The sequence below is a fragment of the Nothoprocta perdicaria genome, unplaced genomic scaffold, assembly GCF_003342845.1.
Source record: "Nothoprocta perdicaria isolate Ctin4 unplaced genomic scaffold, notPer1 scaffold_101, whole genome shotgun sequence".
NCBI lineage: Eukaryota > Metazoa > Chordata > Aves > Tinamiformes > Tinamidae > Nothoprocta > Nothoprocta perdicaria.
In genome coordinates, this window is record NW_020454106.1 from 2610842 (window position 1) to 2635396 (window position 24555).

General features: G+C 60.3%; 2 protein-coding genes across 2 annotated transcripts; both read left to right on the forward strand.

Annotated features, from left to right (window-relative positions):
• The first annotated feature begins 988 nt into the window (after positions 1–988).
• EPHX2 (epoxide hydrolase 2) lies at positions 989–8984 on the forward strand. Its single transcript, XM_026041507.1, has 19 exons — positions 989–1105; positions 1828–1912; positions 2038–2188; positions 2763–2953; positions 3042–3164; positions 3591–3665; positions 3790–3885; positions 3960–4038; positions 4481–4515; positions 4696–4722; positions 5234–5319; positions 5605–5716; positions 5806–5880; positions 7537–7582; positions 7666–7768; positions 7888–7957; positions 8394–8474; positions 8547–8605; positions 8726–8984. The coding sequence occupies exons 1-19, from the start codon at positions 1005–1007 to the stop codon at positions 8808–8810; spliced, it is 1680 nt and encodes a 559-aa protein (XP_025897292.1). The 5' UTR covers positions 989–1004; the 3' UTR covers positions 8811–8984.
• Positions 8985–12174: 3190 nt separating this feature from the next.
• Positions 12175–21492, forward strand: LOC112948905 (L-gulonolactone oxidase-like). Its single transcript, XM_026041249.1, has 12 exons — positions 12175–12211; positions 12955–13056; positions 13467–13592; positions 14289–14383; positions 14940–15030; positions 15562–15747; positions 19056–19163; positions 19526–19602; positions 20027–20176; positions 20567–20731; positions 20930–21020; positions 21182–21492. The coding sequence occupies exons 1-12, from the start codon at positions 12209–12211 to the stop codon at positions 21308–21310; spliced, it is 1323 nt and encodes a 440-aa protein (XP_025897034.1). The 5' UTR covers positions 12175–12208; the 3' UTR covers positions 21311–21492.
• Positions 21493–24555: the final 3063 nt, after the last annotated feature.

Consider the following 24555-nt stretch of genomic DNA (forward strand, 5'->3'; position numbering starts at 1 on the left):
TGTGTGTGCATGCACAAGAGTGCACACRTTTGCACAAGAGTTCATGCACATGTGCATGCAGGAGGGTTCATGCACAAGCCCATGCGTGGTCCGAAGCCTCCATGCATCCGTCTCTTCTTTCATTTCTGACCCCCTTGGGCTGCTCCGACGCTGCTGCACGGAGCAAACCCTCCAAACCAGCAAATCCCCTTCATAAAGTCCCATCTCGGCCACCCCCGAGACCCCAGAGCACCCGCCTGGCAAAGGAGCTGGCCACAGAATTCCTCTTGACGATAAAATTAYCACGAGCAGAGAAAGGATCCCGAGTCCCCTCTCGTTAGCAGGAGCGTGGATCTGGTGGATCCGATCCGTGGGTGCTGCTGCACCCTGGGGTGCCACGGGCACCGCACGAGGCTGGGGACTCGGCAGAACGGACAGAAAACGGGATTATGGAGGGGGAAGAATAAATAGATAAATAAATAAATGAAACCGCCTGAGAGGTGAATGAATAAATAAATAAATAAATAAATAGATAGATAGATAAATAAATAAATAAATGAAACCGCCTGAGAGGTGAATGAATGAATAAATAAATAAATAAATAGATAGATAGATAGATAAATAAATAAATAAATAAATAAAACCGCCTGAGACCGAGAGGGAAATAAATAGATAAATAAATAAATGAAACCGCCTGAGACTGAGGGGCAAATAAATAAATAAATAAATAAAATCGCCTGAGACCAAGAGGGAAATAAATAAATAAATAAATAAATAAATGAATGAAGCAAGCCGCCTGGGACCAGGATGTGCTGGGGGGGCCCAGGCGTCCGGGCTCCGCGGTGGGGGGTGTTGGCGCTAGGACCCAGGGCGGCACCAATGAGCAGGGGGCGTGTCCTGGGCCATTGGGGGCGTGTCCTGCCCCCTGGGGGCGTGTCCTCCGCCCCCGGGGGCGTGTCCCGCGCCGCTCCGAGCCGGGGGGTCGGCGGTTCGAGTCCCGGCGCCGGCTGTCGCTGCGGGCGGCCATGTCGCGGCGGGTCGTGCTGTTCGACCTGGGCGGCGTGCTCTTCGGGCCCAGCCTGCAGCACTTCCTGCGCTCCTGCGAGCGGGAGGCCGCGCTGCCCAGGTACGGCCCGGCCCGGCCCGGCCCCGCTCCACTGACACCGCTCCTGCCCGCCCGCCCGCGCCGCCGCTGCGCGCGGCGCCGCCGGAGACCCGCGGAGACTCGCGGCGAGGCGGCGGCGGCAACACTGTGTGTGCGGCGCCCGCCCGCGCCCCGTCCTTGCGCTGGGTCGGGGGGCAGAGCCCGCGACGGGACCCGGGAGTCCGGGSGGGGGGGGGGGGCGTTTTGGATGGTCCCAGGCTCGGAGGTGGGTGATAAAAACGCAAAAACGCAATAATTCCCCACGAATACACCCGTCTGCTGCGCCCTCGGGGCGCGGGGGCACGGGCGCCTTTGCAGAGCGGTTACAGCTACTCAAAAATGCATTGGGATGGGGGGGGGGCATAAATTCTTCACTTTTGGGACTGTAAAATGCCTTTTTTTTTCTGCCTCAAAATGCCCTTGGTTTTTGCAAGCGAGCGGCCTCGTCCCTGAGCCCGCGCTTGTGCTTTACGGCCCCGGCGGGCTGAGTTATTGCCTGGGAAGCCGCGCCAAGCCCGATTCCGCCCGTATATTTCCCCGCTCAGCGACTCGTGCGTTTGAGCCGAGCGAAGGAGCTGCCAGGGGGACAAATGGGCATCCAGCTCCGGCCGGCACCGCGCTAAATCTCCGCGTAAATAGCAGCGTTTGAAGGGCTGAAGCGTCCTCAGCGTTTCCCTGTTTTCCCCATCCCTTCCCCTTTGCAGGAACCTCTTGCAGGAGGTGATGTTCGAGGGCGGCGATGACAGCCCCTACGCCAGGGCGATGCGGGGGCACAGCAGCTTGTCCCAGGTGAGCCCGTCCCGTCCATGGGCTCCATGGGCCCCCGTCCCGTCCATGGGCCTGGGGATGCCGTCCCGTCCACGGGCTCCGTGCTGCTCCTCACGGCGTTTCGGGGGCTCCGCTCGTGTCCCCAGCTGCTCGCGGAGCTGGAGCGGGGCTGCCGGGCGCGCGCGGGCGCCGCGCTGCCCGACGCCTTCTCCGTCGCCCGCGCCTTCGAGGGCATGGCGGCCGAGGGGAGCGTGAACCTGCCGCTGCTCCGCGCCGCCGTGGAGCTCCGCGCCAACGGTGGGTCCTTCCTCCGCCCGCGGCCTTCCCAGCGTTGCCCACAATCCCTGTGCTCCCTCATTGCCACGTCCTGAGATGCTCCGTGGTTCGGGATGGGGGGCACCTGCGCTCTTCCCAATCCCGGGACGGGGACAGTGCTTGGAGGGTCCTGGTGCCACTGATACCTCTGGGCATCTTCAAAGCTCCCCGGCCAGCTTGGCAGCCTCTGGGTGGTTGCATATTCTGAGCGCTGGTGCCCAATAAATCAGTCGTGTTGTCACCACAAGGATAACGCAGCTGCAGAGGGAGAGCTCTTGGATGCATCCGAGCTTCCCGGGCGGAATGCAGGGCTTGCATCCTGCTTTCCCAGCAGGGCAAGTCTGCAATGAGCGGGGCTGCAGGGGCGAAACGCGGTCCCTCCTTGGCAGGGCATGCACACCGTGRGGTTTGGGGGGAGCTTTTGGCCACGCCGTGCGCGCTTGAGCCTGCTGCCATGCGTCCCCTGTCCCGGCCCGCTCGCTCCGGAGCCAAAGCGGCAAAATCCTCRGGATTCCTCCCCAACGCCCCCGCTCGCAACAGCTCTGCCTCCCGCCAGGCTTCAAGACCGGCGTCCTCACCAACAACTGGGTGGACGACGGCGCCGGGCGGCTCTTCACGGCCGCGCTGCTGGGCGCGCTGCGGAGGCACTTCGACGTGGTCATCGAGTCGTGCCGCGCGGGGCTGCGCAAGCCCGAGCCGGCGCTCTACAGCCACGCGCTGCAGGCGCTGCGGGCGCAGCCGCACGAGGTGCCGGCCCCGTCACCCCTGCTCCCGCCGTGCCTTCACACCCGCTCCTGAAACCTGCTCCAACRGCTCCTGCGCCTGCCCCTTCCAGGTGATCTTCCTGGATGACGTTGGAGAGAACCTGAAGCCGGCGCGGGCCATGGGCATGGCCACGGTCCTGGTGCGGGACACGGAGGCGGCGCTCAGGGAGCTGCAGGAGCTCTCGGGCGTGCAGGCAGGTGCCGGGGGCGCTTCCCGCGGGCGCTCCGGGCGCGCACCGGGATCGCGCCGCGACCTTCGCTCGCTGTGCCCGCGGGCATCGCCGGCGGYGCGAGGCCGCTCGCTGCCGCGTCAGCAAAAGCGGATTTAGCCCCGGGAGCTTTAATGCTGACGGCTGCTGAGGGCTCCTTCCTCCTGGCCTGTGTCTCTGCCTGACGTTTCAYGGCTTTTTGGCTCTTTCCTTCCCGTTTTCCGGCTGTCCTGCGGGATGCCCGGGATGGTGGGTGGGGACCAGGAGTCGGAACACGGGGGTTGCCGCGCGTGCAGTGCCCGCAGCCCCGTGCTGAGCGCGAGGGGTGGCCGGGAGCTGCCGGGTCACATCCATCGTCRCGGATGCTCCGGGTGCTCATCCTGGAATCCCCTCGTTTCCTTTGCCCCGTAGCTGCTGGGCCAGAAGGAGCCGCTGCCGACGGCCTGCGATCCCSACAGCGTGAGCCACGGATACGTGGCCATCCGGGTAGGATGCGGGGGGACGAGCAGCGCGGGGCGGAGGAGCGGGATGCACAGGGTGCTCCGGGATGCTCTCGGGAAAGCAGTCGGGTGCCGCGGGCGCCGCTCACGGCTCTGGGCGCCCTCCGCAGCCCGGCGTGCAGCTGCACTTCGTGGAGATGGGGCACGGCCCCGTGGTGTGCCTCTGCCACGGCTTCCCCGAGTCCTGGCTCTCCTGGAGGTACCAGGTGAGGAGGCGGAGCGGGTTGGGGGCCGGGGGTCCCCTCGGAGCCCTCGTGGAGCCCCCTCGTGCCGTGCCCAGCTGCCCGCGCTGGCCGACGCCGGGTTCCGGGTCATCGCGCTGGAGATGAAGGGCTACGGAGACTCCACGGCGCCGCCGGGTGAGCGTCCGCCTCGGGGACGTCCCCGCGGGGAGCTCGGGGAGGTTTTCCCCGTGTCCCTGGGTGATGCTGCAGGATGCGGATGTCACTGCGGTCCGGCTGAACAAGGCGGCCAGCCTGAGCCTGGAGAACTGGGATGGGGCTGGCAGGAGCTTTCCCAGAGGGATCCCCCCATCTTCCTTTAAATCCAATTCATGCCCTGCAATGTGCCTCCCATCAGGAGGTAACTGGAGGGGGGTCCTCGTTAGCGGGTCCCTCTCTCATTAGCTCCAAGGGCAGGTGCCCAGCTCTTCCAGGCACTTCCACCAAYGCCAGCGGCAGCATCCTGGCCTTTTCCAAAGGCTGGATGTTCCCTCGGGTGTAACTGGGGCAATCCGGCAGCTTTAGCCTCCTCAGGGACGTGGGAGGGTCAGAAACGATGTGGATTTGACCTTTCTTGCAGACATAGAGGAGTATTCCCAGGAGGCGATCTGCAAGGTGAGAGGCCCTGGGCGAGGAGAGGTCTCCGGGCTGCCCTGATCCCTGGGCAAAGCGCCTGGATCTGCCCCCCCAGCGCCCATGGGCGCAAATCAGGATCCTGCGAGCCCCATGGGCGCAGGGGAGGCTCCTGGGGTGAGCAGGGACCTGACTCTTCCTCTCTCCTCCCGCTTTACGCAGGACCTGGCCGTGTTCCTGGACAAGCTGGTGAGGAGCTGCGTGCAATGAGCTCGGCAGTGCTCAGCGAGGCATCCCGGGACCCCTTCTCGCTTCCCTCCCGTGCTTCCCTGCTGGATCCAGTGCGGATGCCGCTCCAAAGCCGGAGCAGCTTCTGAGCACCCTGATGCCCCATTGCATCGTCCATAGACTTTGGGGTACCTCCCTAAGGCCTCTGRGTCACTAATTGGCTCTTCCCAATTACCTAGTGGGATTTTTTAAATTTTTTTGCCTTATTTTGTGTCGCTCTTGGACAAAATGAGGTAGGCATTTCCTACCGGGGGTAAATCTCTCCTTTTGGTGCCTTTCGGGACGTGGCTCTGCGGCTTTGGAGCCCTCGGTGGCCACGAGGAGCATCTCGGTGGCCCGGGATGCAGCGCCCGGGGTGCTGGCCCCAGTTTGGGCCGTGTCTCGGGGTGCAGGGCGCCCTCCGTGCACCGTAACCGTGCCGGGCGTGCGGCGGGCGCGCGGGGCGTCCCCGTCACCCCCGTGCTCCCCGCAGGGCATCGCGCAGGCCGTGCTCGTGGGCCATGACTGGGGCGGTGCTGTCGTGTGGAACATGGCCCTGTTCTACCCCGAGAGAGTGAGGTGGGTCCCGCGTCCCCCGTCCGCGTCCCCCATCCGTGTGCCCCATCCGCATCCATGTCCCCCATCCGCATCCCCCATCCCAGCCCGCCCAGGGTTGTCCCTCATCTACCTTAACTGGGAAGCACCCGTGGCCACCACTATGGGTGGACAATGTCCATGCTGGTGGCCATCGGAGCCAAGGACCCCCCAGGCTCCCTACGCCAGCACCCGATCCCGTTTTCGCGCCGTTTTGCCCCAAACGCCGCCTGTGCCGAGCTGAGCGCCCTCGTCCCCTTTGYGCCCTAGAGCCGTGGCCTCGCTGAACACCCCGTACCGGCCGGCGGACCCCGACGTGGACATCGTGGAGAGGATGAGCCGCGTGCCCGCCTTCGACTACCAGTTCTACTTCCAGGAGCCGGTGAGCCGGGAGGCGCGCCCGGAGCRCCGCTCGGGAGCGGGGATGGGGTGATGGTGGAGAGCGGGGTACACGGTCCGCCCGCCTCGCAGGGCGTCGCGGAGGCAGAGCTCGAGCGCGACGTCGGCCGCACCCTGAGGCTCCTGATCCGCTCGGCCAGCAAGGAGGTGGGTGCGGGATGCGCGCGGCAAGGGAAATSGCGCGCCGGCTGTTGCGGTGTCTGACCATTAGCGGCAAAAGTCTGTGTGCGCAAAGCCGTCAGTAGGGACCAGAGTGAACGCATCCCTTGGAGCAATGCAGGCCCCGCTCCTGGGACATTTGTCTGAGTGCAGATCCCTAAATCCTCAGGAAAAGGGTCCTGGTGGCCGAGAGCCGCGTCCTTTCCTGGCGGGAGGGTTTGTGGCAGGCTCGGAGCYGCGGCGGGACGTGGCCGCGGCGCCYGGRGACAYGCGTGGCCTCCCGTGGCCTCCCGTGGCCTCCCGTGGCCTCCCGCTGCCCCGGCGCCGTCACCACAAATCCCATCACTAACCTCCCGCCCGGGGCTGGAGGCCTCCGGAGGGGAAAGCAGCCGTGGCCGCAGCGCCGAAGGGCTCCGCGCTCCCGCTCGGCCGCTCCGCAGGGATCGTTCCTGCCCCTCGGCACGCGGGGATGCTCAGCCTGCGGCAGCCAGTCTTGCTGTGATGCCTCCCCTCTTGCTCCCATGGGTGATCCGTGTGCTCCATGGTGCCTCCCGTTGCTCCCATGGGTTATCCGTGTGCTCCTTGGCACCTCCCATTGATTATCCGTGTGCTCCGTGGTGCCTCCGCGTTGCTCTCATGGGTTATCCGTGTGCTCTGCGGTGCCTTCCGTGGGTTATCCGTGCGCTCTGTGATACCCTGCATTGTTCCTGTGTGTTATCCGTGTGCTCTGCGGCATCTCCCGTTGCTCCCAGGGGTTATCCATGTGCTCCGTGATGCCTCCCGTGGGTTATCCATGTGCTCCGTGGTGCCTCCAATCACTCCCATGGGTTATCTGTGCGCTCCATGGCACCTCCTGTTGCTCCCATGGGTTATCCATGTGCTCCGCGGTGCCTCCAATCACTCCTGTGGGTTATCCATGTGCTCCACGGTGCCTCCCGTTGCTCCCGTGGGTTGTCCATGCGCTCTGCGGTGCCTCCCATGGGTTATCCATGTGCTCTGTGGTGGCTCCCGTTGCTCCCATGGGTTATCCGTGTGCTCTGTGGTGCCTCCCGTTGCTCCCGTGGGTTGTCCATGTGCTCCGTGGTGCCTCCCATGGGTTATCCATGTGTTCCGTGGTGGCTCCCATTGCTCCCGTGGATTATCCCTGTGCGCCGCGTCATCTCCCGCTCGCTCCTGTGGGTTATCCATGTGCTCCGCGGTGCCTCCCGTGGGTTATCCATGTGCTCCAAGGTGCCTCCCGTTGTTCCCATGGGTTATCCATGTGCTCCGTGATGCCTCCCGTGGGTTATCCATGTGCTCCGTGGTGCCTCCAATCACTCCCATGGGTTATCTGTGCGCTCCATGGCACCTCCTGTTGCTCCCATGGGTTATCCGTGTGCTCTGCGGTGCCTTCCGTGGGTTATCCGTGCGCTCTGTGATACCCTGCATTGTTCCTGTGTGTTATCCGTGTGCTCTGCGGCATCTCCCGTTGCTCCCAGGGGTTATCCATGTGCTCCGCGGTGCCTCCAATCACTCCCGTGGATTATCCGTGTGCTCCGTGATGCCCCCCATTGCTCCCATGGGTTATCCGTGTGCTCCGCGGTGCCTCCCGTGGGTTATCCGTGCGCTCCGCGGCGCTCACGGCCGCGCCGCCTCTCCCGGCAGGACCGCCTGCCCTCGTCGCCCGGCTTCCACGGCGTCCGCGAGCGAGGTGAGGCCGCGGGGCGCCCGGCGCGCGCTGCCCCCCGCCGCCCGCCGCCCCATCCCGGCCCTCCCGTGTCCCGCTCCGTGCAGGGGGGCTGCTCGTGGGCTTCCCCGCGGACRCCCCCGCCAGCCGCATCCTCGCGGGCGCCGCGCTCCACTACTACGTGCAGCAGTTCACCAAGTCCGGCTTCAGGTGAGAGCCCAACCGAACCCCCCCGGACCCTGTGCCCCCCGTTCCCGGTGCGCCCCGCGGGGCCGCGCGCRCTCCGGGCGCTCCGCGCGCTCCATCTCCTCCCTCCGCCGCCCGCCCAGGGGACCGCTCAACTGGTACCGCAACATGCGCCGCAACTGGCGCTGGGCGCTCTTGGCCAAGGACAGGAAGGTGGGCGCCGCTCCGGAGCCTCCCCCATGGAATTCAGTAGATGGCAGGGTTGGGATGGGTCTGGGGTCTGTGGGAGGGATGCGGGTGTGAGGTCCCCATCCCAGGTGTTGGGAGATGGGATCCGCAGTGGCCTCCTCTGTGCCAGGTTGGGAATGAGGTGCCTTGTCCTCAAAGGAACCTCCATATGGGGGGAATTGGAGGCTGGATGGGGAGCGTGGGGGCCCAGGTCCCCATCCCAGGTGTTGGGAGATGGGATCCGCAGTGGCCTCCTYGGYGCCAGRTTGGGGATGAGGCGGCTTGTCCCCAAAGGAACCTCCATATGGGGGGAATTGGAGGCTGGATGGGGAGKGYRGAGGCCCCCAGGTGCCCCCAGGCACTCGGGGTGYCCCCTGCCTTCCTCTTCCTCGCGTGCCCCTCTCCCTCGGCCGCCCTGCAGATCTTGATGCCGGCGCTGATGGTGACGGCCGGCAAGGACCYGGTGCTGCGTCCGGCCATGGCGCAGGGCATGGAGGAGTGGGTGAGCGCCGCGTGCCACGGGGCCGTGCGGGACGCCCGGCACGGCCCGGGGTGACGCCGCGGTGCCCCGCAGATCCCGCACCTGAGCCGGGGACACATCGAGGAGTGCGGCCACTGGACGCAGATGGAGAGGTACGAGGGCAAGGCGGGCGCGGGGACGGGGTGCCCGAGGGTCCGACCCCTCTCCGGGCAGGTGCCAAAGGTGCCAAGGGGACGTGGGTGGAGCAGGGACCGTGTTGCGCTTCCCTGCAGGCCGGCGGAGCTCAACCGCATCCTGCTGGAGTGGCTGGAGAAGCTGCCCGAGAGCCCCGCGCCGCCCAYGCTCTGCCGGCTGTGACGGCCGCCGCTCGGGCTCCCGCGTTCCCGGGCAGCCGCGGGAAGCCGGGATGAGCAGCCGTGTTCCCGAGGAGCCGTGGGAAGCCGGGATGAGCCCCCGCGCGGGCCGGCCTTTGCGCGYTAATGATTGCACTTAACGCCGCCTTAGGAATCACGCGCTGCCTTGGAGCCCGCGGGGCAATAAAGGGGACCCGCAAAGGGACCCGCGYGGTGGCCGCGTCGTCTCTCGCCAACGGGGGGGGACGTCGCGGCTGGGGGCCACCTCCGTGGGTGACCCCAGCGTGGGCTCTGTTGTGCAGGGCGTCCCCTGGGCGCGCCTTAGAGAAGGGGATTCTCTGATGTCTCGTAGGAGGGCTGAGCTCTGCAGCAAGGGCCTCTCTGCTCTGCTCATGACCYCCAGAAATGTTCCACCTGGAAAGCAACCTCAGCCTGGGAGCTCCAGCTCTTTCCCAAAGCTTTCTTCCCTGGTGGCACCAGCAAATCTGGACCCGGGGCACTATGTGAAAGGTGAACACCTAAACCAGGCTGGCGCTTGGCCCGGGGTTATATCCAAGGAAGAGCTCAGCCGAGGCCAGCTGCCAACATCTGGGCTCAGCTCGCTGCAGTGGGGCAGCAGGACCTTTGCACCGCCCAAAGTCCACGGTCCAAGGCTTGCTTGGCAGCGCCCGGGCTCCCAGCGAAGGCAGCGTTTATTTCTAAGCCGAAACGATCTATGGCATCGCGGCTCTATAAATCCCAGCGTAAAGAACAAAACAAAAAAAAAAATTAATAGGGGGATGAGAAATCATTACATGTCCGCGGGGTAATGGCGAGTCAGCAGCTCGGAGCGGCCGCGCTCCGGGCGAGGCATCAATCCGTCCTGCGGCCCTGATTGCTTTCCTGATAGCGCCGGGAAGAATTGGCAGCGGCTTCCAAGCCGCTCGCTAATGCGTCTTTGCACGCCCAGCCCGGAGCGGGGAATAAAGCCCTCTCTGCGCCGTCCTTGGGGAAGGGAGCTGCAGGAAAAGAGCCCGGGGGAAGCTCCCTTGGGAAAGGGTGGAAAGGAGCTGGAAAGGATGGAAAYGGCCTCTGCGTTGGGCACAACCAAGGGTCCCTTTGCACCCCTGGCTCTGGGGCTGCCCCTGTTGCTGGTGCCTTTAACCCCTGTTTGCAGCTTTCCAGCTGGATGGGATGTGGGATGCMGGGGGGGATCCCGTATCCCGTGTTTTCCAAGGAGAAACCTGCCGCTCTCACAGCTGCAATGAGTTTTCCCAGCCTCAGCCCTCGCCTCCCCCTTCCTTTCTTCCCCTCCTGCCTCTTCTTCGGCCCTGTTTTGCAGGGGAAGCAATTAACTCTGCCCAGGGGAAGAAAGAGGAACATAATAAAAAGGAGGGAAAAAAAAAAAAGTGCTTGGAGATTGAGCGGCACGAAATAAAGAATGAAAGCCGCCTGTAATTAAATTTTGCCTATTTTATTTTTAAACGGAGAAGAAAGAAGGGGAAAAAAAAAAAAAAAAGGAAAGAAAAGGCCATCCGATTTCAGCTGCCGCTGCTGGGAATCGTTTCCCAGCACGGAGGCAGATCCTGCTGCTCTGCTCCCGCTCCGGGGAATCCACTGCAATGTGGGCTCCGCGTTCCAGCCTCAGGGATGCAGYTCCAGGGACGGCCCAGGGCTGCTGCCGGCCCTCTGGTTTCTTGGGATCACCAGGTTGCTGGAGCCAAGCACCTGCGTTCCCCTCTGGAGTTTGGAAAGGGCTTTTGCAATTTGGAGGTGGATTTCCCCTCTGCAGTTTGCAAATGGATTTTGCAACGTGGAGCTGGATTTTGCAATGCGGGAACGCGTTGTAATCTGCAAAGGCATTGCACAAACTTGGGTGTGCGTGGCAATTCCTGCAGGCGTTGCAACCTGAAAAGGTGTCGACCGTTTGTAGGCCAGACACAGCAGTGGGGAGAGTAACTGCGAGAGCCAGAAATTCCTGCAGATTTCATGGAAATGGGCAATTGGAGAGACACCCGGAGGAGGATCTTGCTCCTACTGCACTGGAGATGTGGCTGATGCAACTGCTGCGGGTGGCTCAGCTGAGTGCAATGCTTCAATCACTCCACAAAGCACCTAAAACCTCCTTGGGAGCCTCATTAGGAAGGATCCTAGACCTGTTTCCATGGGAAGGGGTGGGAGCAGGCTGCTATTCCCATTCCCCCATCCCTTTGCCTGGTTTGTGGGGATTTCAGCCCTCCCCGCATCCCTTTGTGCTCATTAATGAGTAATCTGGGATGCTCTTTGCCCCTGGAGTGGGTGCAAAAGCTGTCACGAGAGAGTGGGGCTTTTTTTAGCCATTTTTGGTGACCTTTGGGCCTGTTTATGCAACGTGCCGCCCCAGGGCTCTTGTGAGGAGAGACGTGGAAGTGGCTGGACCTGATAAACTGCCCSCGTTGGCACCTTGCGGGGCTTGATGCCAGCTCGGGTTAATACTCGTTAATTTGCTGCAATGCACCCRGGAAAAGGGATAGGTTGGAGATGGGCTCTTGGATGGGGCCAGGCCGAGGAGTTTTGGAAGCAAAGGCAAAGTCTCGGGATGACTTTGCACGGGCTGGGCGCTTCCTGCAACGAGGAAACGATATTCCCGGTGCTCTGCATGGCCCATCCRTGGCTGCATTCCCATTGCAACGTGCTCAGGAGTCCTCGGAGGGCGAGGTGGCACCTCTGGGGATGCGGCATCCCCATCCGTGCCGCCCGGAGCTCCCGGGGGGTCACTTTGCTGCATTAGCCGGCTCAGCAGCGTCGTTATCATCGTCTCGTTAGGAGGGATTGGGAAAGGGGGGGTTCTTATCGCCCAGGCGCAGCCCTGCAGAGCTCTGTCCCTCCCTGCCCGTCCTTGGGCAGGGATGCGGAGAGCCCGTGGAGCCCCTTCGCCTGGCCGGGAGCTCCGGGATACGGGCGGCAGATTTGGTGTTTTGGTGAGATTTGGTAAATTTGGTGTTAATTACGGTGAAACGGGGCAAGGAGCCCTCAGCTCCCGCTTTGCAGGGGGTGACGGGATGCAGCGGGGCCGGGGACATGTCCAGATGTCCCGYGGATCCTCAATGCTCGGGTGCCAGCGCATCCCTGCATCCTGCGGTACCCAAACCCCAGGGGTGCCCAGTGTCCCCCYCTGAGGTGTCACCCCTTTCTAGGCCACCAGCTCCACGCAGGACACGGCCTTGCAGCGTCTGCAGCTTTCCCACGGGAAACAGCACCCAAGCCGGGTCCAGATCCCGGTTTTCCAGGCGGGAGCRAAGGGCGCAGCCCCTCTCCCCTGCTGCGAGGGCTGTTACTCATTACCCCTCGGGCGGCTCTTGGACCGGGGACCCGGAGCAGCCCTCGGAGCGTYGCCGCATCCCGACCCCGTCGCATCCCAAGGCCCGGCCCGGCACCGGCGGGATGGTGAGGAGCCGGAGTAGGGAATCGCGGGGTGGGAATTGCGGGGTGGGAAGCACCATCGCGGGGTTCTCCCGCACCCTCCCTGCACCTTTTACTCAATTGCAAGCAACGCTCTGCTGAGATTTAGGAAAAACAGAYGGGGAAAAGATCAGGAAAGCCAAAATATTCCTTTTTATCGTATATATATTTGTATTTAAGGTGGGGCTTGTGAGTGGCAGCGGTTTCTAACRAGGAGGACTTTCGGTCCTAGGGAAAAGCCGCTTCTCTCCTCAGTTTTTCCTTGCCTTTGTCCTTGCCCCTCCCCCGCGGTGCTGTCGGCGGGGGATAAACCGGTTTCGCCGCCTTTGCGGCGGGGTGAAAGGCTCGGGTTTAACCGTGCCCGGGGCGCGGAGGAGCGCGGGGGGCGGCGAGGCAGCTGCGACCTCCCCCCTGCCCCGGGGGGCTCCGAAAGCGCTCGGCGGGACGAGCCGCTAATTGCTCCTTGATGGCCCTGGAGGAGGGTCAGGGATGGGGCCGGCTCCTCACATCGTCCTGGGTTCCAGGGCGGGAGTCGGACCCTCATGGTGAGACCACCCGGGGACACCTCGGTTGAACCCTCCGTATCCATAAACACCAAATCCCTTTGGAAAGTTGGCTCTCCCAGAGATCACGGAGATCTCCATGGTCTCCAAGGATCGTGGGGTTGACAGGCTGTGCCCAAATCCAGGGCTCATGCTCCTCTGCTCCGGCTCTTGTTCTTCATCTAGGTTCACGGTCAAGGAGGAGTCAAGTTCCAGAACTGGGCCAAGACCTATGGATCCTCTCCGGAGCTGTACTTCCAGCCTACGTCGGTGGAGGAGATCCGGGAGGTAAGGAAGGTGGTTTYGGGAAGCAAAGAGAACCTGGAAATTAGTAAAAAGGAGAGGCCAGGATGGGCTGTGATGCTGCATCACATTCACTCATGATTGCACCATCCACTCAGTCCTGGGATTTAGTCTATCCTACCAATCTGCTTCCCAATGCATGCTCCAGCAGAAAGTGTCAAACATCCAAAAGACGCAGAAAATCAACATCCCAGAAATCTGGGCATCTCCAGGGAAATTCTCCTGGTCCCTGGGAAGCTTCATGCAAATGCTGTGTCGCTTCTCTCAGCCCTGGGGATGCCTCAGCCTCAGAGGGTTAAGCATGTGCAAAAGGAACCCAAGATCCCAATGTCTCAGTCCCTCTGGAAGCTCCTCTGGCTTTGAGAGGGCCATGGGACCCTGTGTTGTCTCTGCAGATCCTGGACATGGCCAGGCAGAGGAACAAGAGGGTGAAGGTGGTGGGCGGTGCCCACTCCCCRTCGGATATCGCGTGCACTGATGACTTCATGATCCAGATGGGGAAGATGAACAGGATCCTCAAGGTGAGACTTGGTGGCACCTTTGTCTGTAGTCAGCAAGGACTGGGAGTCATTGCACTGCCGTCATCATAGCTGTGGTGGGGTAAGAAGGGATGGAGGTTCCATGACCTGGGATGAGATGATGCCTACCTGGAGGGTCCTGGTTTTGCGTCACTGAGCATCCCACTGTGCTCAGCTTTTGCTCATGGGGATGGAAGTGCTTAGCCCCTATGAGCTGGCCTCGTGGAAGCATGATCTGCTGGGTGGAAAGGAGAAAATCCAGCAGGACAACCTTGCTCAGGATACTCTGGGCAATGCAACAGGGTTTGCTTGGTGCAGACATGCAAAAGAGCCTTGGGCACAGGGGCCTCGTGGAGCATTTCATATGGATGCTGGCGGGCTGTGATTTCCCACCATATAAGGTGGAAAGAGTGTCCCCACAGGAGGGAGGAGAATCACTCCAGTTTGCCACGCTTGAACATAGGAGTAGGAGAAAGCTCTTGCTGGTTGCACTCAGGAAAACATTGCATTGCATGATGATGCGCATCATCAAGGGGACCACGGATAGTGAGGACTGGGTTAAGGTTGGAGAGAAGGGTGGTAGCTCCTGATGGAGCAACAGACCCTGGTACCCAGCTCTCCTGGATAGACCTTATCTGCTGAGAAGATGCTCTACTGAGGTCTGCCAACTTCACCTCTCACCTGCATCCCTCCTCGCAGGTGGACAAGGAGAAGCAGCAAGTGACCGTGGAAGGTGGGATCTTCCTCTCGGATCTGAACGTTGAGCTGAGCAAGCACGGGCTGGCCCTGGCCAAGTGAGTGAGATGCGCGCTTGGGGCCCTGCCTTGGTATTCTCCTCCCTGTTGTTCATCACTGACTCACGTTATCTGCTGGGACTTGCCAACACAGCGCCATTCGGGGAGATTTTGCTGCGAAATAGAGGCTTTTCATTGGGAACTTGGTCTTTGGGATGCTTCTGCCTTGGGRATGAGGGAGCCTTTGTCCTCCTAGCGACCCCGGTGCCTTTCCTTTGTCACAAAGGAAAGCTCTGCTCTCAGCATCTCCAAAGAGATTAGCGCTGCCCTCCTCGATGCCAGCGCCTCTTTAATCTGGCAGCAAGAGCAGGCGGATGAAATCAGGCTAGAAATGAGCTCTTTAATGGCCAAGGGTAATTAGCCKCCGGAGCGGGCGCGTGGGAGCGTCTTAGCTCCGTGTCCTCGCTTCGGGACATCTCCGATCCCCGGGCAGAGCAATGAGCTGATGGGTCCCCATCGCRACCTGACCTCCTCGAACCCGTGGGGCTGGAATGATGATGTTGGAGTTGGGATGCTGGAGTTGGGATGCTCACCCGGCTCGCTCATCCGCCYGCAGTTTAGGTGCCGTTTCCGAGGTGGCAGCGGCCGGCGTCATCGGCACCGGGACGCACAACACGGGCATCCGACACGGCATCCTGCCCACCCAGGTAAGGCGGGTGCTTCCCGCTCGGGTCCGGGAATGAGGGTCTGTGCCTTGGCATCCAAGGTGGATGTCCCAAAGCTGAGGGATGGAGGGCCCATGTGGCATCACCAGGGCTTTATGGATGGAGGATCAGCCTGGTGCCACGTTGATGGCTGGATGAACTTCCATAGGGAGCAAAGGCTCGGAGTAACCTGGGTCTGCTGGTGTCTTGCAAAGACATTGAGATGTTCCTGGGGTTTTCCAACCAGTCGCATTTCCCTCTGAACACTTTGAGGCTGCCAGTTGCTCTTGACCAGTCATGCTTTGCTGCATACAAAGCCCTGGAGATGGCTTAGGAGGTACCTAGGACATAAATCCGGAGTGACTCCTAAGGAGCATGCAGGAGTGACTCCTAAGGAGCATACACTGCCCTACTTCACGCTCTGTACTCCTGTTGTCTGTTCCCATCTGTCTTTCTCTGTGTGAATGGGGAAGAGGAGGCCGTTCCCAGGTGGGATGAGCTCATGGGATTGACACCGTCCTCTCCCCACGGCAGGTGGTGGCACTGACGCTGCTGACGGCTTCGGGCGAGATGCTGGAGTGCTCCGAGTCGCTCAACGCAGACCTCTTCCAGGCTGTCCGCCTACACCTGGGCTGCCTGGGCGTCGTCATCACCGTCACCTTCCARTGTGTCCCCTTGTTCCACCTGCACGAGGTGACCTTCCCCTCCACCCTCACCGAGGTAYGGCTGTGGGACACGCTTTGGGAGCCTCCTGGGGGGGAGCAGAGTTCTCTGCGRGGTGAAAGGGGTCATGCTTTGGTAGGAAATGCCCCCAAAATGGGTAGGTTATGCATCATCATAGGGTCTTCCAGCTGGGATCACCCCCAGTGTCTTTCAGCTGGGAAATTCTCCAGGGTGGCAAAGCAGAGGACTTTGTTTCTTGGGAAAGGACCTTCTGGCCTCCTCCATGTTGGAAGAGCATCCACTGGGATGGCAGCCGTGCAGGGCAAGTGGCTGGTGAGGAGAAGTGTTTGCTGGGGCCACCTCCTTGCGCCGTGGGCACGTGGCGGGATGGGAGCAGCAGCAGGAGGTGCAGCTGTGACGTGCGAGTGCTCCMGAGGAGTTAGGGATTTGGGAGCACAGCCTGTGTGGTGCCGCTGGAACCTCAAAGGACGATGCCCAGAGGCATCACAGAGGCATCGTCTGGGCATCACAGGCTGCCCAGAGAGGTTGTGGAGTGTCCTTCTCTGGAGACCTCTAAAACCCGCCTGGATGCAGCCCTGTGCCATGTGCTCTAGGTGACCCTGTGTGTGAAACACCTCCTCCGTGGCCCTGGGATGGGGCAGGGAGGGAGATCTGCAAGGAAACACGCAGACAAAGTGGTTTTCTTGATTTGATTGGTCTTTTCTGAGAGCCACAAGGCCACAGTGCCTGGGTCCCCTTCTCCATCTCCCTGTCATGGACAGCCTCATCTCTCCTGGAGCATCCTGTGCTCTTGAGGATGACTTGGTCCCACTCGGTGAGTGAGGCTGCTTAATGCAGGGTGTTAGTGACCAGCTGGATCTGGGGCATCTCCAAGGGATGTGGCTTCCCGAGGACGGTTTCTGACCGTGTCTTTCATAGATCAGGACCTTTCATTGCATCCCTTGGATCCTCTGCCTAAAACTAGGTCATGGCCAACTGGCTGTGCACACATCCAGGAGCCTGGAGCTAGGTTTCCGGATGGGGAAACTGAGGTATGGAGTCCAGCAGGAGGAAGAAATTGGTGGCAATGACAGACAGACTGTTCTGGTGTCCAGATCTGCTGCCAACCACGTTTCAACCATCTTGAAACGTCTTCCTGAGAGCTCCAACATCTCTTGTGGTGGCATCTGATATCTCAGGGTTGGTCAGTGCTCCAACTGTAGCAAAACTCCGAGAAACGCTGTCATTATTATTATTATTAAGGATGAATTATTYGGTGAAGCTTTGGGATGCCATAAACACCATGCAGATATGTGAACTCAATGCTTGCTTTTGCAATATTGTTGTGATCTCCAAAGAGATCCAAACCAACCCAGGGATCTCTGTGGACAGCTGGGCTGCCCTAGAAGACGGACGAAGGTCTGGGCACGATGCCTGGTCCTGTTAATGTGTCTCTCCCCGCCTGTTGGCACCTTTGAGCTCTACCAGGCCTGTTGCACCACAAGGTCTTATTTTTCCCATGGTGGTGGGAAGGGCGGATGCAGCAAACCCAGCAGAACATTTCTCTCCCAGCTTGAAGTGAGTTGCAGAGGTCGGCTCATGAGAGGTCTTCTGCTCAGGTGAGGGTTTTCTCCTTGCACGTGGACTTTCCCATGTGCACTGGGGTCCCACCGGCCACGTCCTCATCACAGAATCACAGAATGGTTGAGGTTGGAAGGGACCTCTAGAGATCATCTAGTCCAACCTTCCTGCTCCGGCAGGGACACCCAGAGCATGKGGCACAGGGCGGCATCCAGGTGGGTTTTGGAGACCTCCAGAGAAGGAGACTCCAYAACCTCCCTGGGCAGCCTGTGCCAGRGCTGTGGCACCCTCACAGTGAAGAAGTTCCTCCTCACMTGGAGATGGAACCTCCTGTGTTTCAGCTTGTACYCATTACCCCTTGTCCTGTCACTGGCCACCAATGAGAAGAGCAATGCCCATGATGCTGACGCCCCCAAGGCCATGGGCCCAGCCACCCAACTCATCCCAACCCGGGTGCATCTTCACCACCTCCTCCAGCATCTCTCCGTGGCCGGATCGTTTCCCTGCTTGCTTCCTCTGTGCCCACRAGGGACGTGCCACCCCTCGGGAGCGTTAGCAGCACGCAATGGGAATGCGCTCCATGAATATTCATGCCATTATCAATTCCTGGTGCCTGCCTCTCCTCGCCCCCTTCCCGATCTCCGGCTTTCATGTGCAGTGGCCCAGCGAGGCGGAACAGAATAACGGCAAGGAGCAGCTCCCTTGAAATATTTAAGCCCGCGTTATCTAAGACGTTGCAAATAATAAATGCGTGAGGAGCCGGGCGCGGACGGGGGGTTATGTAAGATCTGCCTGCCTTCCTCCCCGGCCTCGTGACCGTCGGGAGCGGGAGAAAAGCCTCTGCTGTGCCAGCTGCTGCAAGGAGASCCGGGACCGAGCAGCTTTCGGAGGACGCGAGGAGCGCGCGCGCAGCCACCGGTGCAATCCCCACGTTTGCACCTCGGGGCCTTTGGGTGCTGGAGGCCGTTTCTATACCCGCGACGAGCCCGGGGGCTTCTCCTGCTCCGCGGCAGTGCGTCTGCCCGGGAGGCTGGGCGAGCTGGAGCGCCCGGCTGGAAGGTGACGGCTCCAGGGATCGCCCGGAGCAGGGCGCGCGGGGCTGCTGCCCGTACGGATGGTCCCCCACCGTTTTAGCCGCTTGGTGCCTTTGTTCCTAAGCCCAAGTGTCAAGAAACTCATGCTTATGTGTTGCCCTCTTCCTCCTGCTCAGTTCTTGGGTGTTTATTGCAGAGATGCCTTAAAAACAACTTTTTCTCCCCAGACCAGGCTGTTGGCAGGCAGGTTTTGGGGTGGCTTCGTGGCTCTTTGGGGGCTGCTCCTATTACCGCTCTTACACTAATCGCTTCCACCTCTGCTTTCCCCTTGCAGGAGCCGCCCGTCTCCGAGCTCTTTTCTGTGTCGCTTTGAATAATTTGGCACTTTTTTGCATTCCTCCCAAGAAGCCCGGGGCAGCTCGGGGCCGCCGGTGCTTTGGGCAGTGCGGGAAGGAAATGGGAGCTGMGCAGGGAAAAGCTCTCGGAGCTTCCTACCCAGCACCAGCCCCGCTCCCTCCTGGAGGGGGATACGTGGAGCAGAGGAGACCACAAGCGTGTCCTGTTGCCCCTGTCCCACCAGCTGGTCCATGGGTCTCCATTATCCCTTTCCCAGCRTGGATGGGATGCGTCGGTTCTCCCCCAATCCCAGGATGTCGGAGTTGCAGATGGTTTCTCAGCCCTGCTCCAGGTGCCTCCTTGGCCTCTCCAAGGGGCCATGCGTCAACCCGCTCTGTTTTCCTGGGCTTTCAGGTGCTCGATCATCTTGGCGACCACCTCAAGCGATCYGAATATTTCCGCTTCCTCTGGTTCCCGCACAGCGAGAACGTCAGCGTCATCTACCAGGACCCCACCAGCAAGGCAGGTGGCCGGGCACCACGGCAGAGCCGGCGCTTTGGGGGCACCAGGCAGGGCGAGGGGCTGCCTGGTCCCGCAAACAGCCCTTGGGGCTGGGCTGGAGCATCCCGGGGCTGAGCTTGGAGTGGATCCGTGGTGGGAGATCCCGGGGGGAGATGTGGTGCTGCTGGTGGCCAGACCTGCCTCTGGGCATCCCCGTTGCAAAGCTAGCCCAGCACGGCAAGGCCTGAGCCTTCCTGGGGCTGGACGTGGCCCCATCTCACCATGGGGTGAACCATGGGGTGCCCTTCTCCACCCCCTGCTCCCGCTGGAGCTGCTCCTGGTGCTCCCCTGTGACCGTCCCCTTCCTCTGCTTGCCTTCGCAGCCCCCCTCTTCCTCTGCCAGCTGGTTCTGGGATTATGCCGTGGGCTACTATTTGCTGGAGTTTCTGCTCTGGATCAGGTAGGATCTGGGCAGGGTTCCCTGGGCTCCCCGGCTCCCTTCTCTGCGCCCTGTAGCTCCCCGTGCTGCTTCCTCCCTCCAGTGCCCTAAAGAGGGGACAGGGGCACAGGGCAGGGGACGGGTCAGTGGTGGGGTGGAGGGCTCCGCTGGTGCCCTCCAGCGAGCTCCTCCTGCAGAAGGCGGCACGGGGACCATGCGTGGGATCGCAGTGCCCTCTCCTGCGCACGGAGCGGCAGCACCGCAGCTCGCAGGATGGAGCTCCAGGAGACGGAGCTGCTGCCCAGCGTGCCAAGGCGCAGAGCTCCGGAAAGGGGCCGCCCCGATGGGCATCTCCTGTGCCGCCGTGGTGGCCGGGACGTTGCACTGCCCATGGCAGCCCCGGAGCGCTGGGCTCCGGCCTCACCTCCCGCCCTCTYGCCCGCAGCACCTTCGTGCCCAGCCTGGTGTGCTGGATCAACCGCTTCTTCTTCTGGCTCCTCTTCCGCTCCCGCGTGGAGAACATCAACGTCAGCTACAAGATCTTCAACTATGAGTGTCGCTTCAAGCAGCACGTTCAGGACTGGGCCATTCCCATGTAAATCCCGTCCCCTGCGCTCCCTCCGTGTCCATCCCCTGTGTCCATCCCCTGCGCTCCCTCCGTGTCCATCCCCTGTGTCCATCCCCTGCGCTCCCTCCGTGTCCATCCCCTGCTACCCCACCATGTTCATCTCCCACCTCAGGATCATCAGCAAGGCCACCATCCGAAGCATCTGCAACCCAGCACAGGGGTTGTGTGCTCCTGGGTTAACACATCCAAACCCCATGGCAGCTTTTGGGGCCCTGCCATTCCCAAGAGATGGGAGGGAGGTGCTGGGAGCTACCAGTTCCACTGGAAAAGGGTTTGGAATGGAGGGCAAGGAGGGCTCCAGCCCCTCCAGAGCTGTCCATGGCCGTTCAGATGTTAACCAGGGCTGTTTCTGGGCAGCGAGAAGACCAAGGAGGCCCTGCTGGAGCTGAAGGCCGCCCTGGAGAACAACCCCAAGATGGTGGCTCACTACCCCGTGGAGGTGCGCTTTGCGCGGGGCGACGAGATCTGGCTCAGCCCCTGCTTCCACCGGGACAGCTGCTATGTGAACATCATCATGTACAGGTGAGCCCACCACTCTCCTGCCCTTGATGAGCCCACCACTCTCCTSCCCTTGGTGTCGCACCCTGGGATCCCAAGGGAGAGCCCTTGATGGAGACACCTGGGACAGGTTCCCAATGTCCACCCTTGCTCCCCCAAGGAGGGATTATTCAGCGAGAAGTCTCCTGGGGGTGCAAAGGGCTCCAGCTCCTGCTCTCCTAGGCCCTACGGGAAGAACGTCCCCCGACTCAACTATTGGCTCACCTATGAGGGCATCATGAAGAAGCACGGAGGGAGACCACACTGGGCAAAGGTACCAGGGAGGTCCCTTCCTTGTCCCTCTCCAGGTTCCTCACCTAGAGGGGCTGCAGAGGGTCCAAGGAAGGATCTCGAGGAGGTGGCTGGTGGCATGGGAGGTGTCATCCCTTTGCCATCAGAGCCACGGGCAGCCCTTGCCGGGTTTCTCCCCCATAGGCCCACACGTGCACCCGGAAGGACTTTGAGACCATGTATCCGGCCTTCCCCAAGTTCTGCACCGTGCGGGAGAAGCTGGATCCCACGGGCATGTTCCTGAACGCCTACCTGGAGAAGGTGTTCTACTGACAGGGTGGGAATGGGCCCAGGAGCAGCTGGAGGAAAGAGCAGCCCCCTCAGCCCTGCTTCTTGGGACAGCGCAAAGCTCATGGTCCTCCAAGGCTTGGATATGTCCCCGTTGTGGCCCTTTGAGCCCCACACCACCCCACATGCTCCTGTCCAAGCTGAAGCCTCAATAAAGATCTTTTCCCTGAGCAAAGCTGAGMTGAATGCGTGTGTTAGAGGGAGCACCGGAGAAGAGCGCCCAATATCCCAGCACAGCCCCTGGGATGGAGTCACGGATAGGGATGGAGGCTGGTCCCATTGCACAGCCCTGGTGCCCCCTGGTTCCCCAGAGGCTGGAGGCTGGGCTGGACTCACCTTGCAGAGGAGCAGGGAGGGATCTGGAGGGAGGATTTGAGGGAGGAGGCTCAGCAGGGATGGGCTTTGCAGTCCAGGAGATGTCCTGCAGTGGGTGGCCCTGGAGCCCTTGCAAGGCAGGTTGTGAGCCAGGAGCTCAAAGGAGTTAATTTCCTCCCATCCTGGGAGGAGCTGGGCTTGCTGGCCCTGCACTTAGTCTCACCATCAGCAGCCCTTGTCCTCATKGGGGGCTTCAACCTGCCAGATGTTAGTTGGAAATACAATAAGGCAGAGAGGAAACAGTSCAGGAGGTTCCTGGAGCGCGTGGAAGATGATTCCTATTGCAGCTGGTAAGTGAACCTATGAGAGGAAGAGCCTGGAGAAGAGGAGGGTGAGAGGGGAGCTGGTGAGCGTGTCCMAGGAGCCGAGGGGAGGATGGAGGGAGGAAGGTGCAAGCTCYKGTGGGTGGTGGCCRGKGRCAGGCCAAGGGGCAGTGGGTGCAGGKTGCAGCGCAGGCAGCTCCATGTGGCCGTGAGGAAGAACTTGTTTGGTGGGAGGGTGCCCGAGCCCTGGCCCAGGCTGCCCAGGGAGGCTGCGGAGGCTCCTGCTCTGCAGATCTGCCAGCGCGCCGGGATGCGCCCGGGTGCCCCGTGCTCTGGGTGTCCCTGCTGGAGCAGGGGCTGCGCTGGGGGAGCCCTGGGGGTCCCTTCCAGCCTCAGCCAYCCTGGGATTCTGTAGTCCCCTCGTTCCTGTCACAGCATGCCTGGGATAGGGTTGGAATTGCCTTGAACCTTCACCATTTGGTCAGAGTTATTTCATGCTTGTTCTGACTCCACTTGCAGCGCAGGRCAGCTGCAGCATTCAAGACGTGCAGATGAGGCACTTAGGGCATAGTTTAACAGATAATGGTCTTGAAGGGTTTACAATTGGACTCAATGATCTTGAAGGTCTTTTCCAACCATAATGATTCAATGATCCTATGATTGCTACTCATGGGTGCTCCTGGAAGCCCATAGGAGAGACCCAGCTCAACACCTAGCTCCAAAGTCAAGTCAAAACGCCAGGGTCCAAGCCATGCCATGAGGTTGAGGGGGATTTCTGTCAAATTTGGTGTTTATTCTGATGTGGTGAGATAGCATCAGCAAGGAGGAGGACACCTGGGTGCATAGAGAAAAGAGGTCTTGGGAAAGCGCTTCGCCAGGCAAGACCTGAGCGAAGAGCAAGCCAAGAACAACCTTTAGTGGAAGGTAGGGCTTGGTGCTTGGGGTAGCAGGGAGGCTGGAGAAGGAAGAGGGTGAGGAGCGGCCGAGGAGCCTGCGCAGTGCTCCGCAGAGGGAGGAGCTGCCTGCTCTGACGGTGCTCTGCTGGCTTCTGCTTCACTGCCAGGAACCTGCACAGACCCCAAGGTAAGAAGCAGAAATCACTTCTCTTTGCTTTGCTTTTTTTCTTCAAAAATAAAAACCCTGTTTTTTAAGGTGACAATTACTCAAACTCCAACTCAAATTACTCAAACTCCAACAACGCTTTGCTTATGGAAAGTCTAGGGACAAAGACTGAGAAGATCTTTTCTTAGCCATTCATTCAGGGAGGTTTCCGAGGTCCCAAGTGGATCATGCCCAAATAAAGGAAAAATAGCTGCCTGCTTTTCTAATTTGCTTATTCTTGAAAATTAAGGATTTATTTTTCTAGCATGAATTAATTCTTATTCAGGTATCTTTGACAGGGTGCTAAAGCAAGGATGCTGCAGCAAAAAAACTTATGGATTTGTTGCTGCTTTCTTTTCTTTCTTTTTTACATCAGTAGGTGGCATACTCAGAAAGCAAAAAAAAAAAAAATTAGAAAAGAAAAAAAGAAAAAGCAGCATCCAGAAATCACTCATGTTTGCTTTAGAAACACACCCGGCTGGTGTCCATCAATTAATGGGCTCTGAAAAGAGACTGCTGCTCTTTTCAGCGAGAGATGGCTGAAGGTAAATGTCCTGGAGATGGATGACCTCCAGTCTGTCCTAATGGCTTGTYTGGTGCCGGTTTTGTCTCTTTGTGCAGAAGAATGTGGCTTTCCCCACTCTCCTTCCCCACACCCATCCTGGGCCTGGACCTGGATATCATTATGACTCTTCCTCCTCGACCACAGAGGCTGCCAAGATACGAGGACCACAAGCCTACCAGAAGATGCAGAACATCTTCAGAACATCAGCCAGCCTCTAAAGAGTGAGGTGGAAAAGGGAATGTTTGAGAAAGCGACGGAGGAAATGAAAAGCGAGTTCGAGGAACTGAAGGTAAGATATATCTTCCTTTTCTGCAGGGCTTTCTTTAAAGTATAAGATAGTGCTTTGGGTTAGAGGACAGCATCAAAGGACTGCCTCATGGTAAGGCTTATGGCCAAAGACCTTGGAAAATGCTGCTTGGGAAAGAGTCTGAGGGATATTTTGATTGCACCTGGGCTGTATTTCATGCACAAGGCCAGGGAAAGGACTTGGGATGGATCTGAAGCGTGATTGTTGCGTTTATTAACATGGTTGATCTGCAACAGCTGCCCACCAAGTGAAATATTTAGCTCTTCCCATTGCGAAGCCATCAACCAGCTCTGCAAAATGCCCTCTCCTTCATGCACAGCCCAACAAGCAACAACAAACAGTCCATGTAGACATGGTCCAGAGGGAGGGTGGGGACAGGATGGCACCAGCCGTGTCTGTAAGCGCCAAGGATAACTCAAGCTGCCCAGTCTATGGGTTGGCAACGTGCTTGCTTCAGGGCAAATAACACCTGCACATCTCGGCTTACCACTGAAGATAGCCAAGCTTGTTCYCCAACAGCAGATGGGAGGTCTGTGCCCTATCTCTATGGCATGGGCAAGGTGGTGAGATATCTAACAGACCCATGTGGTGCCTGGCCTGTTCTCTTGAAGGTGCTCTT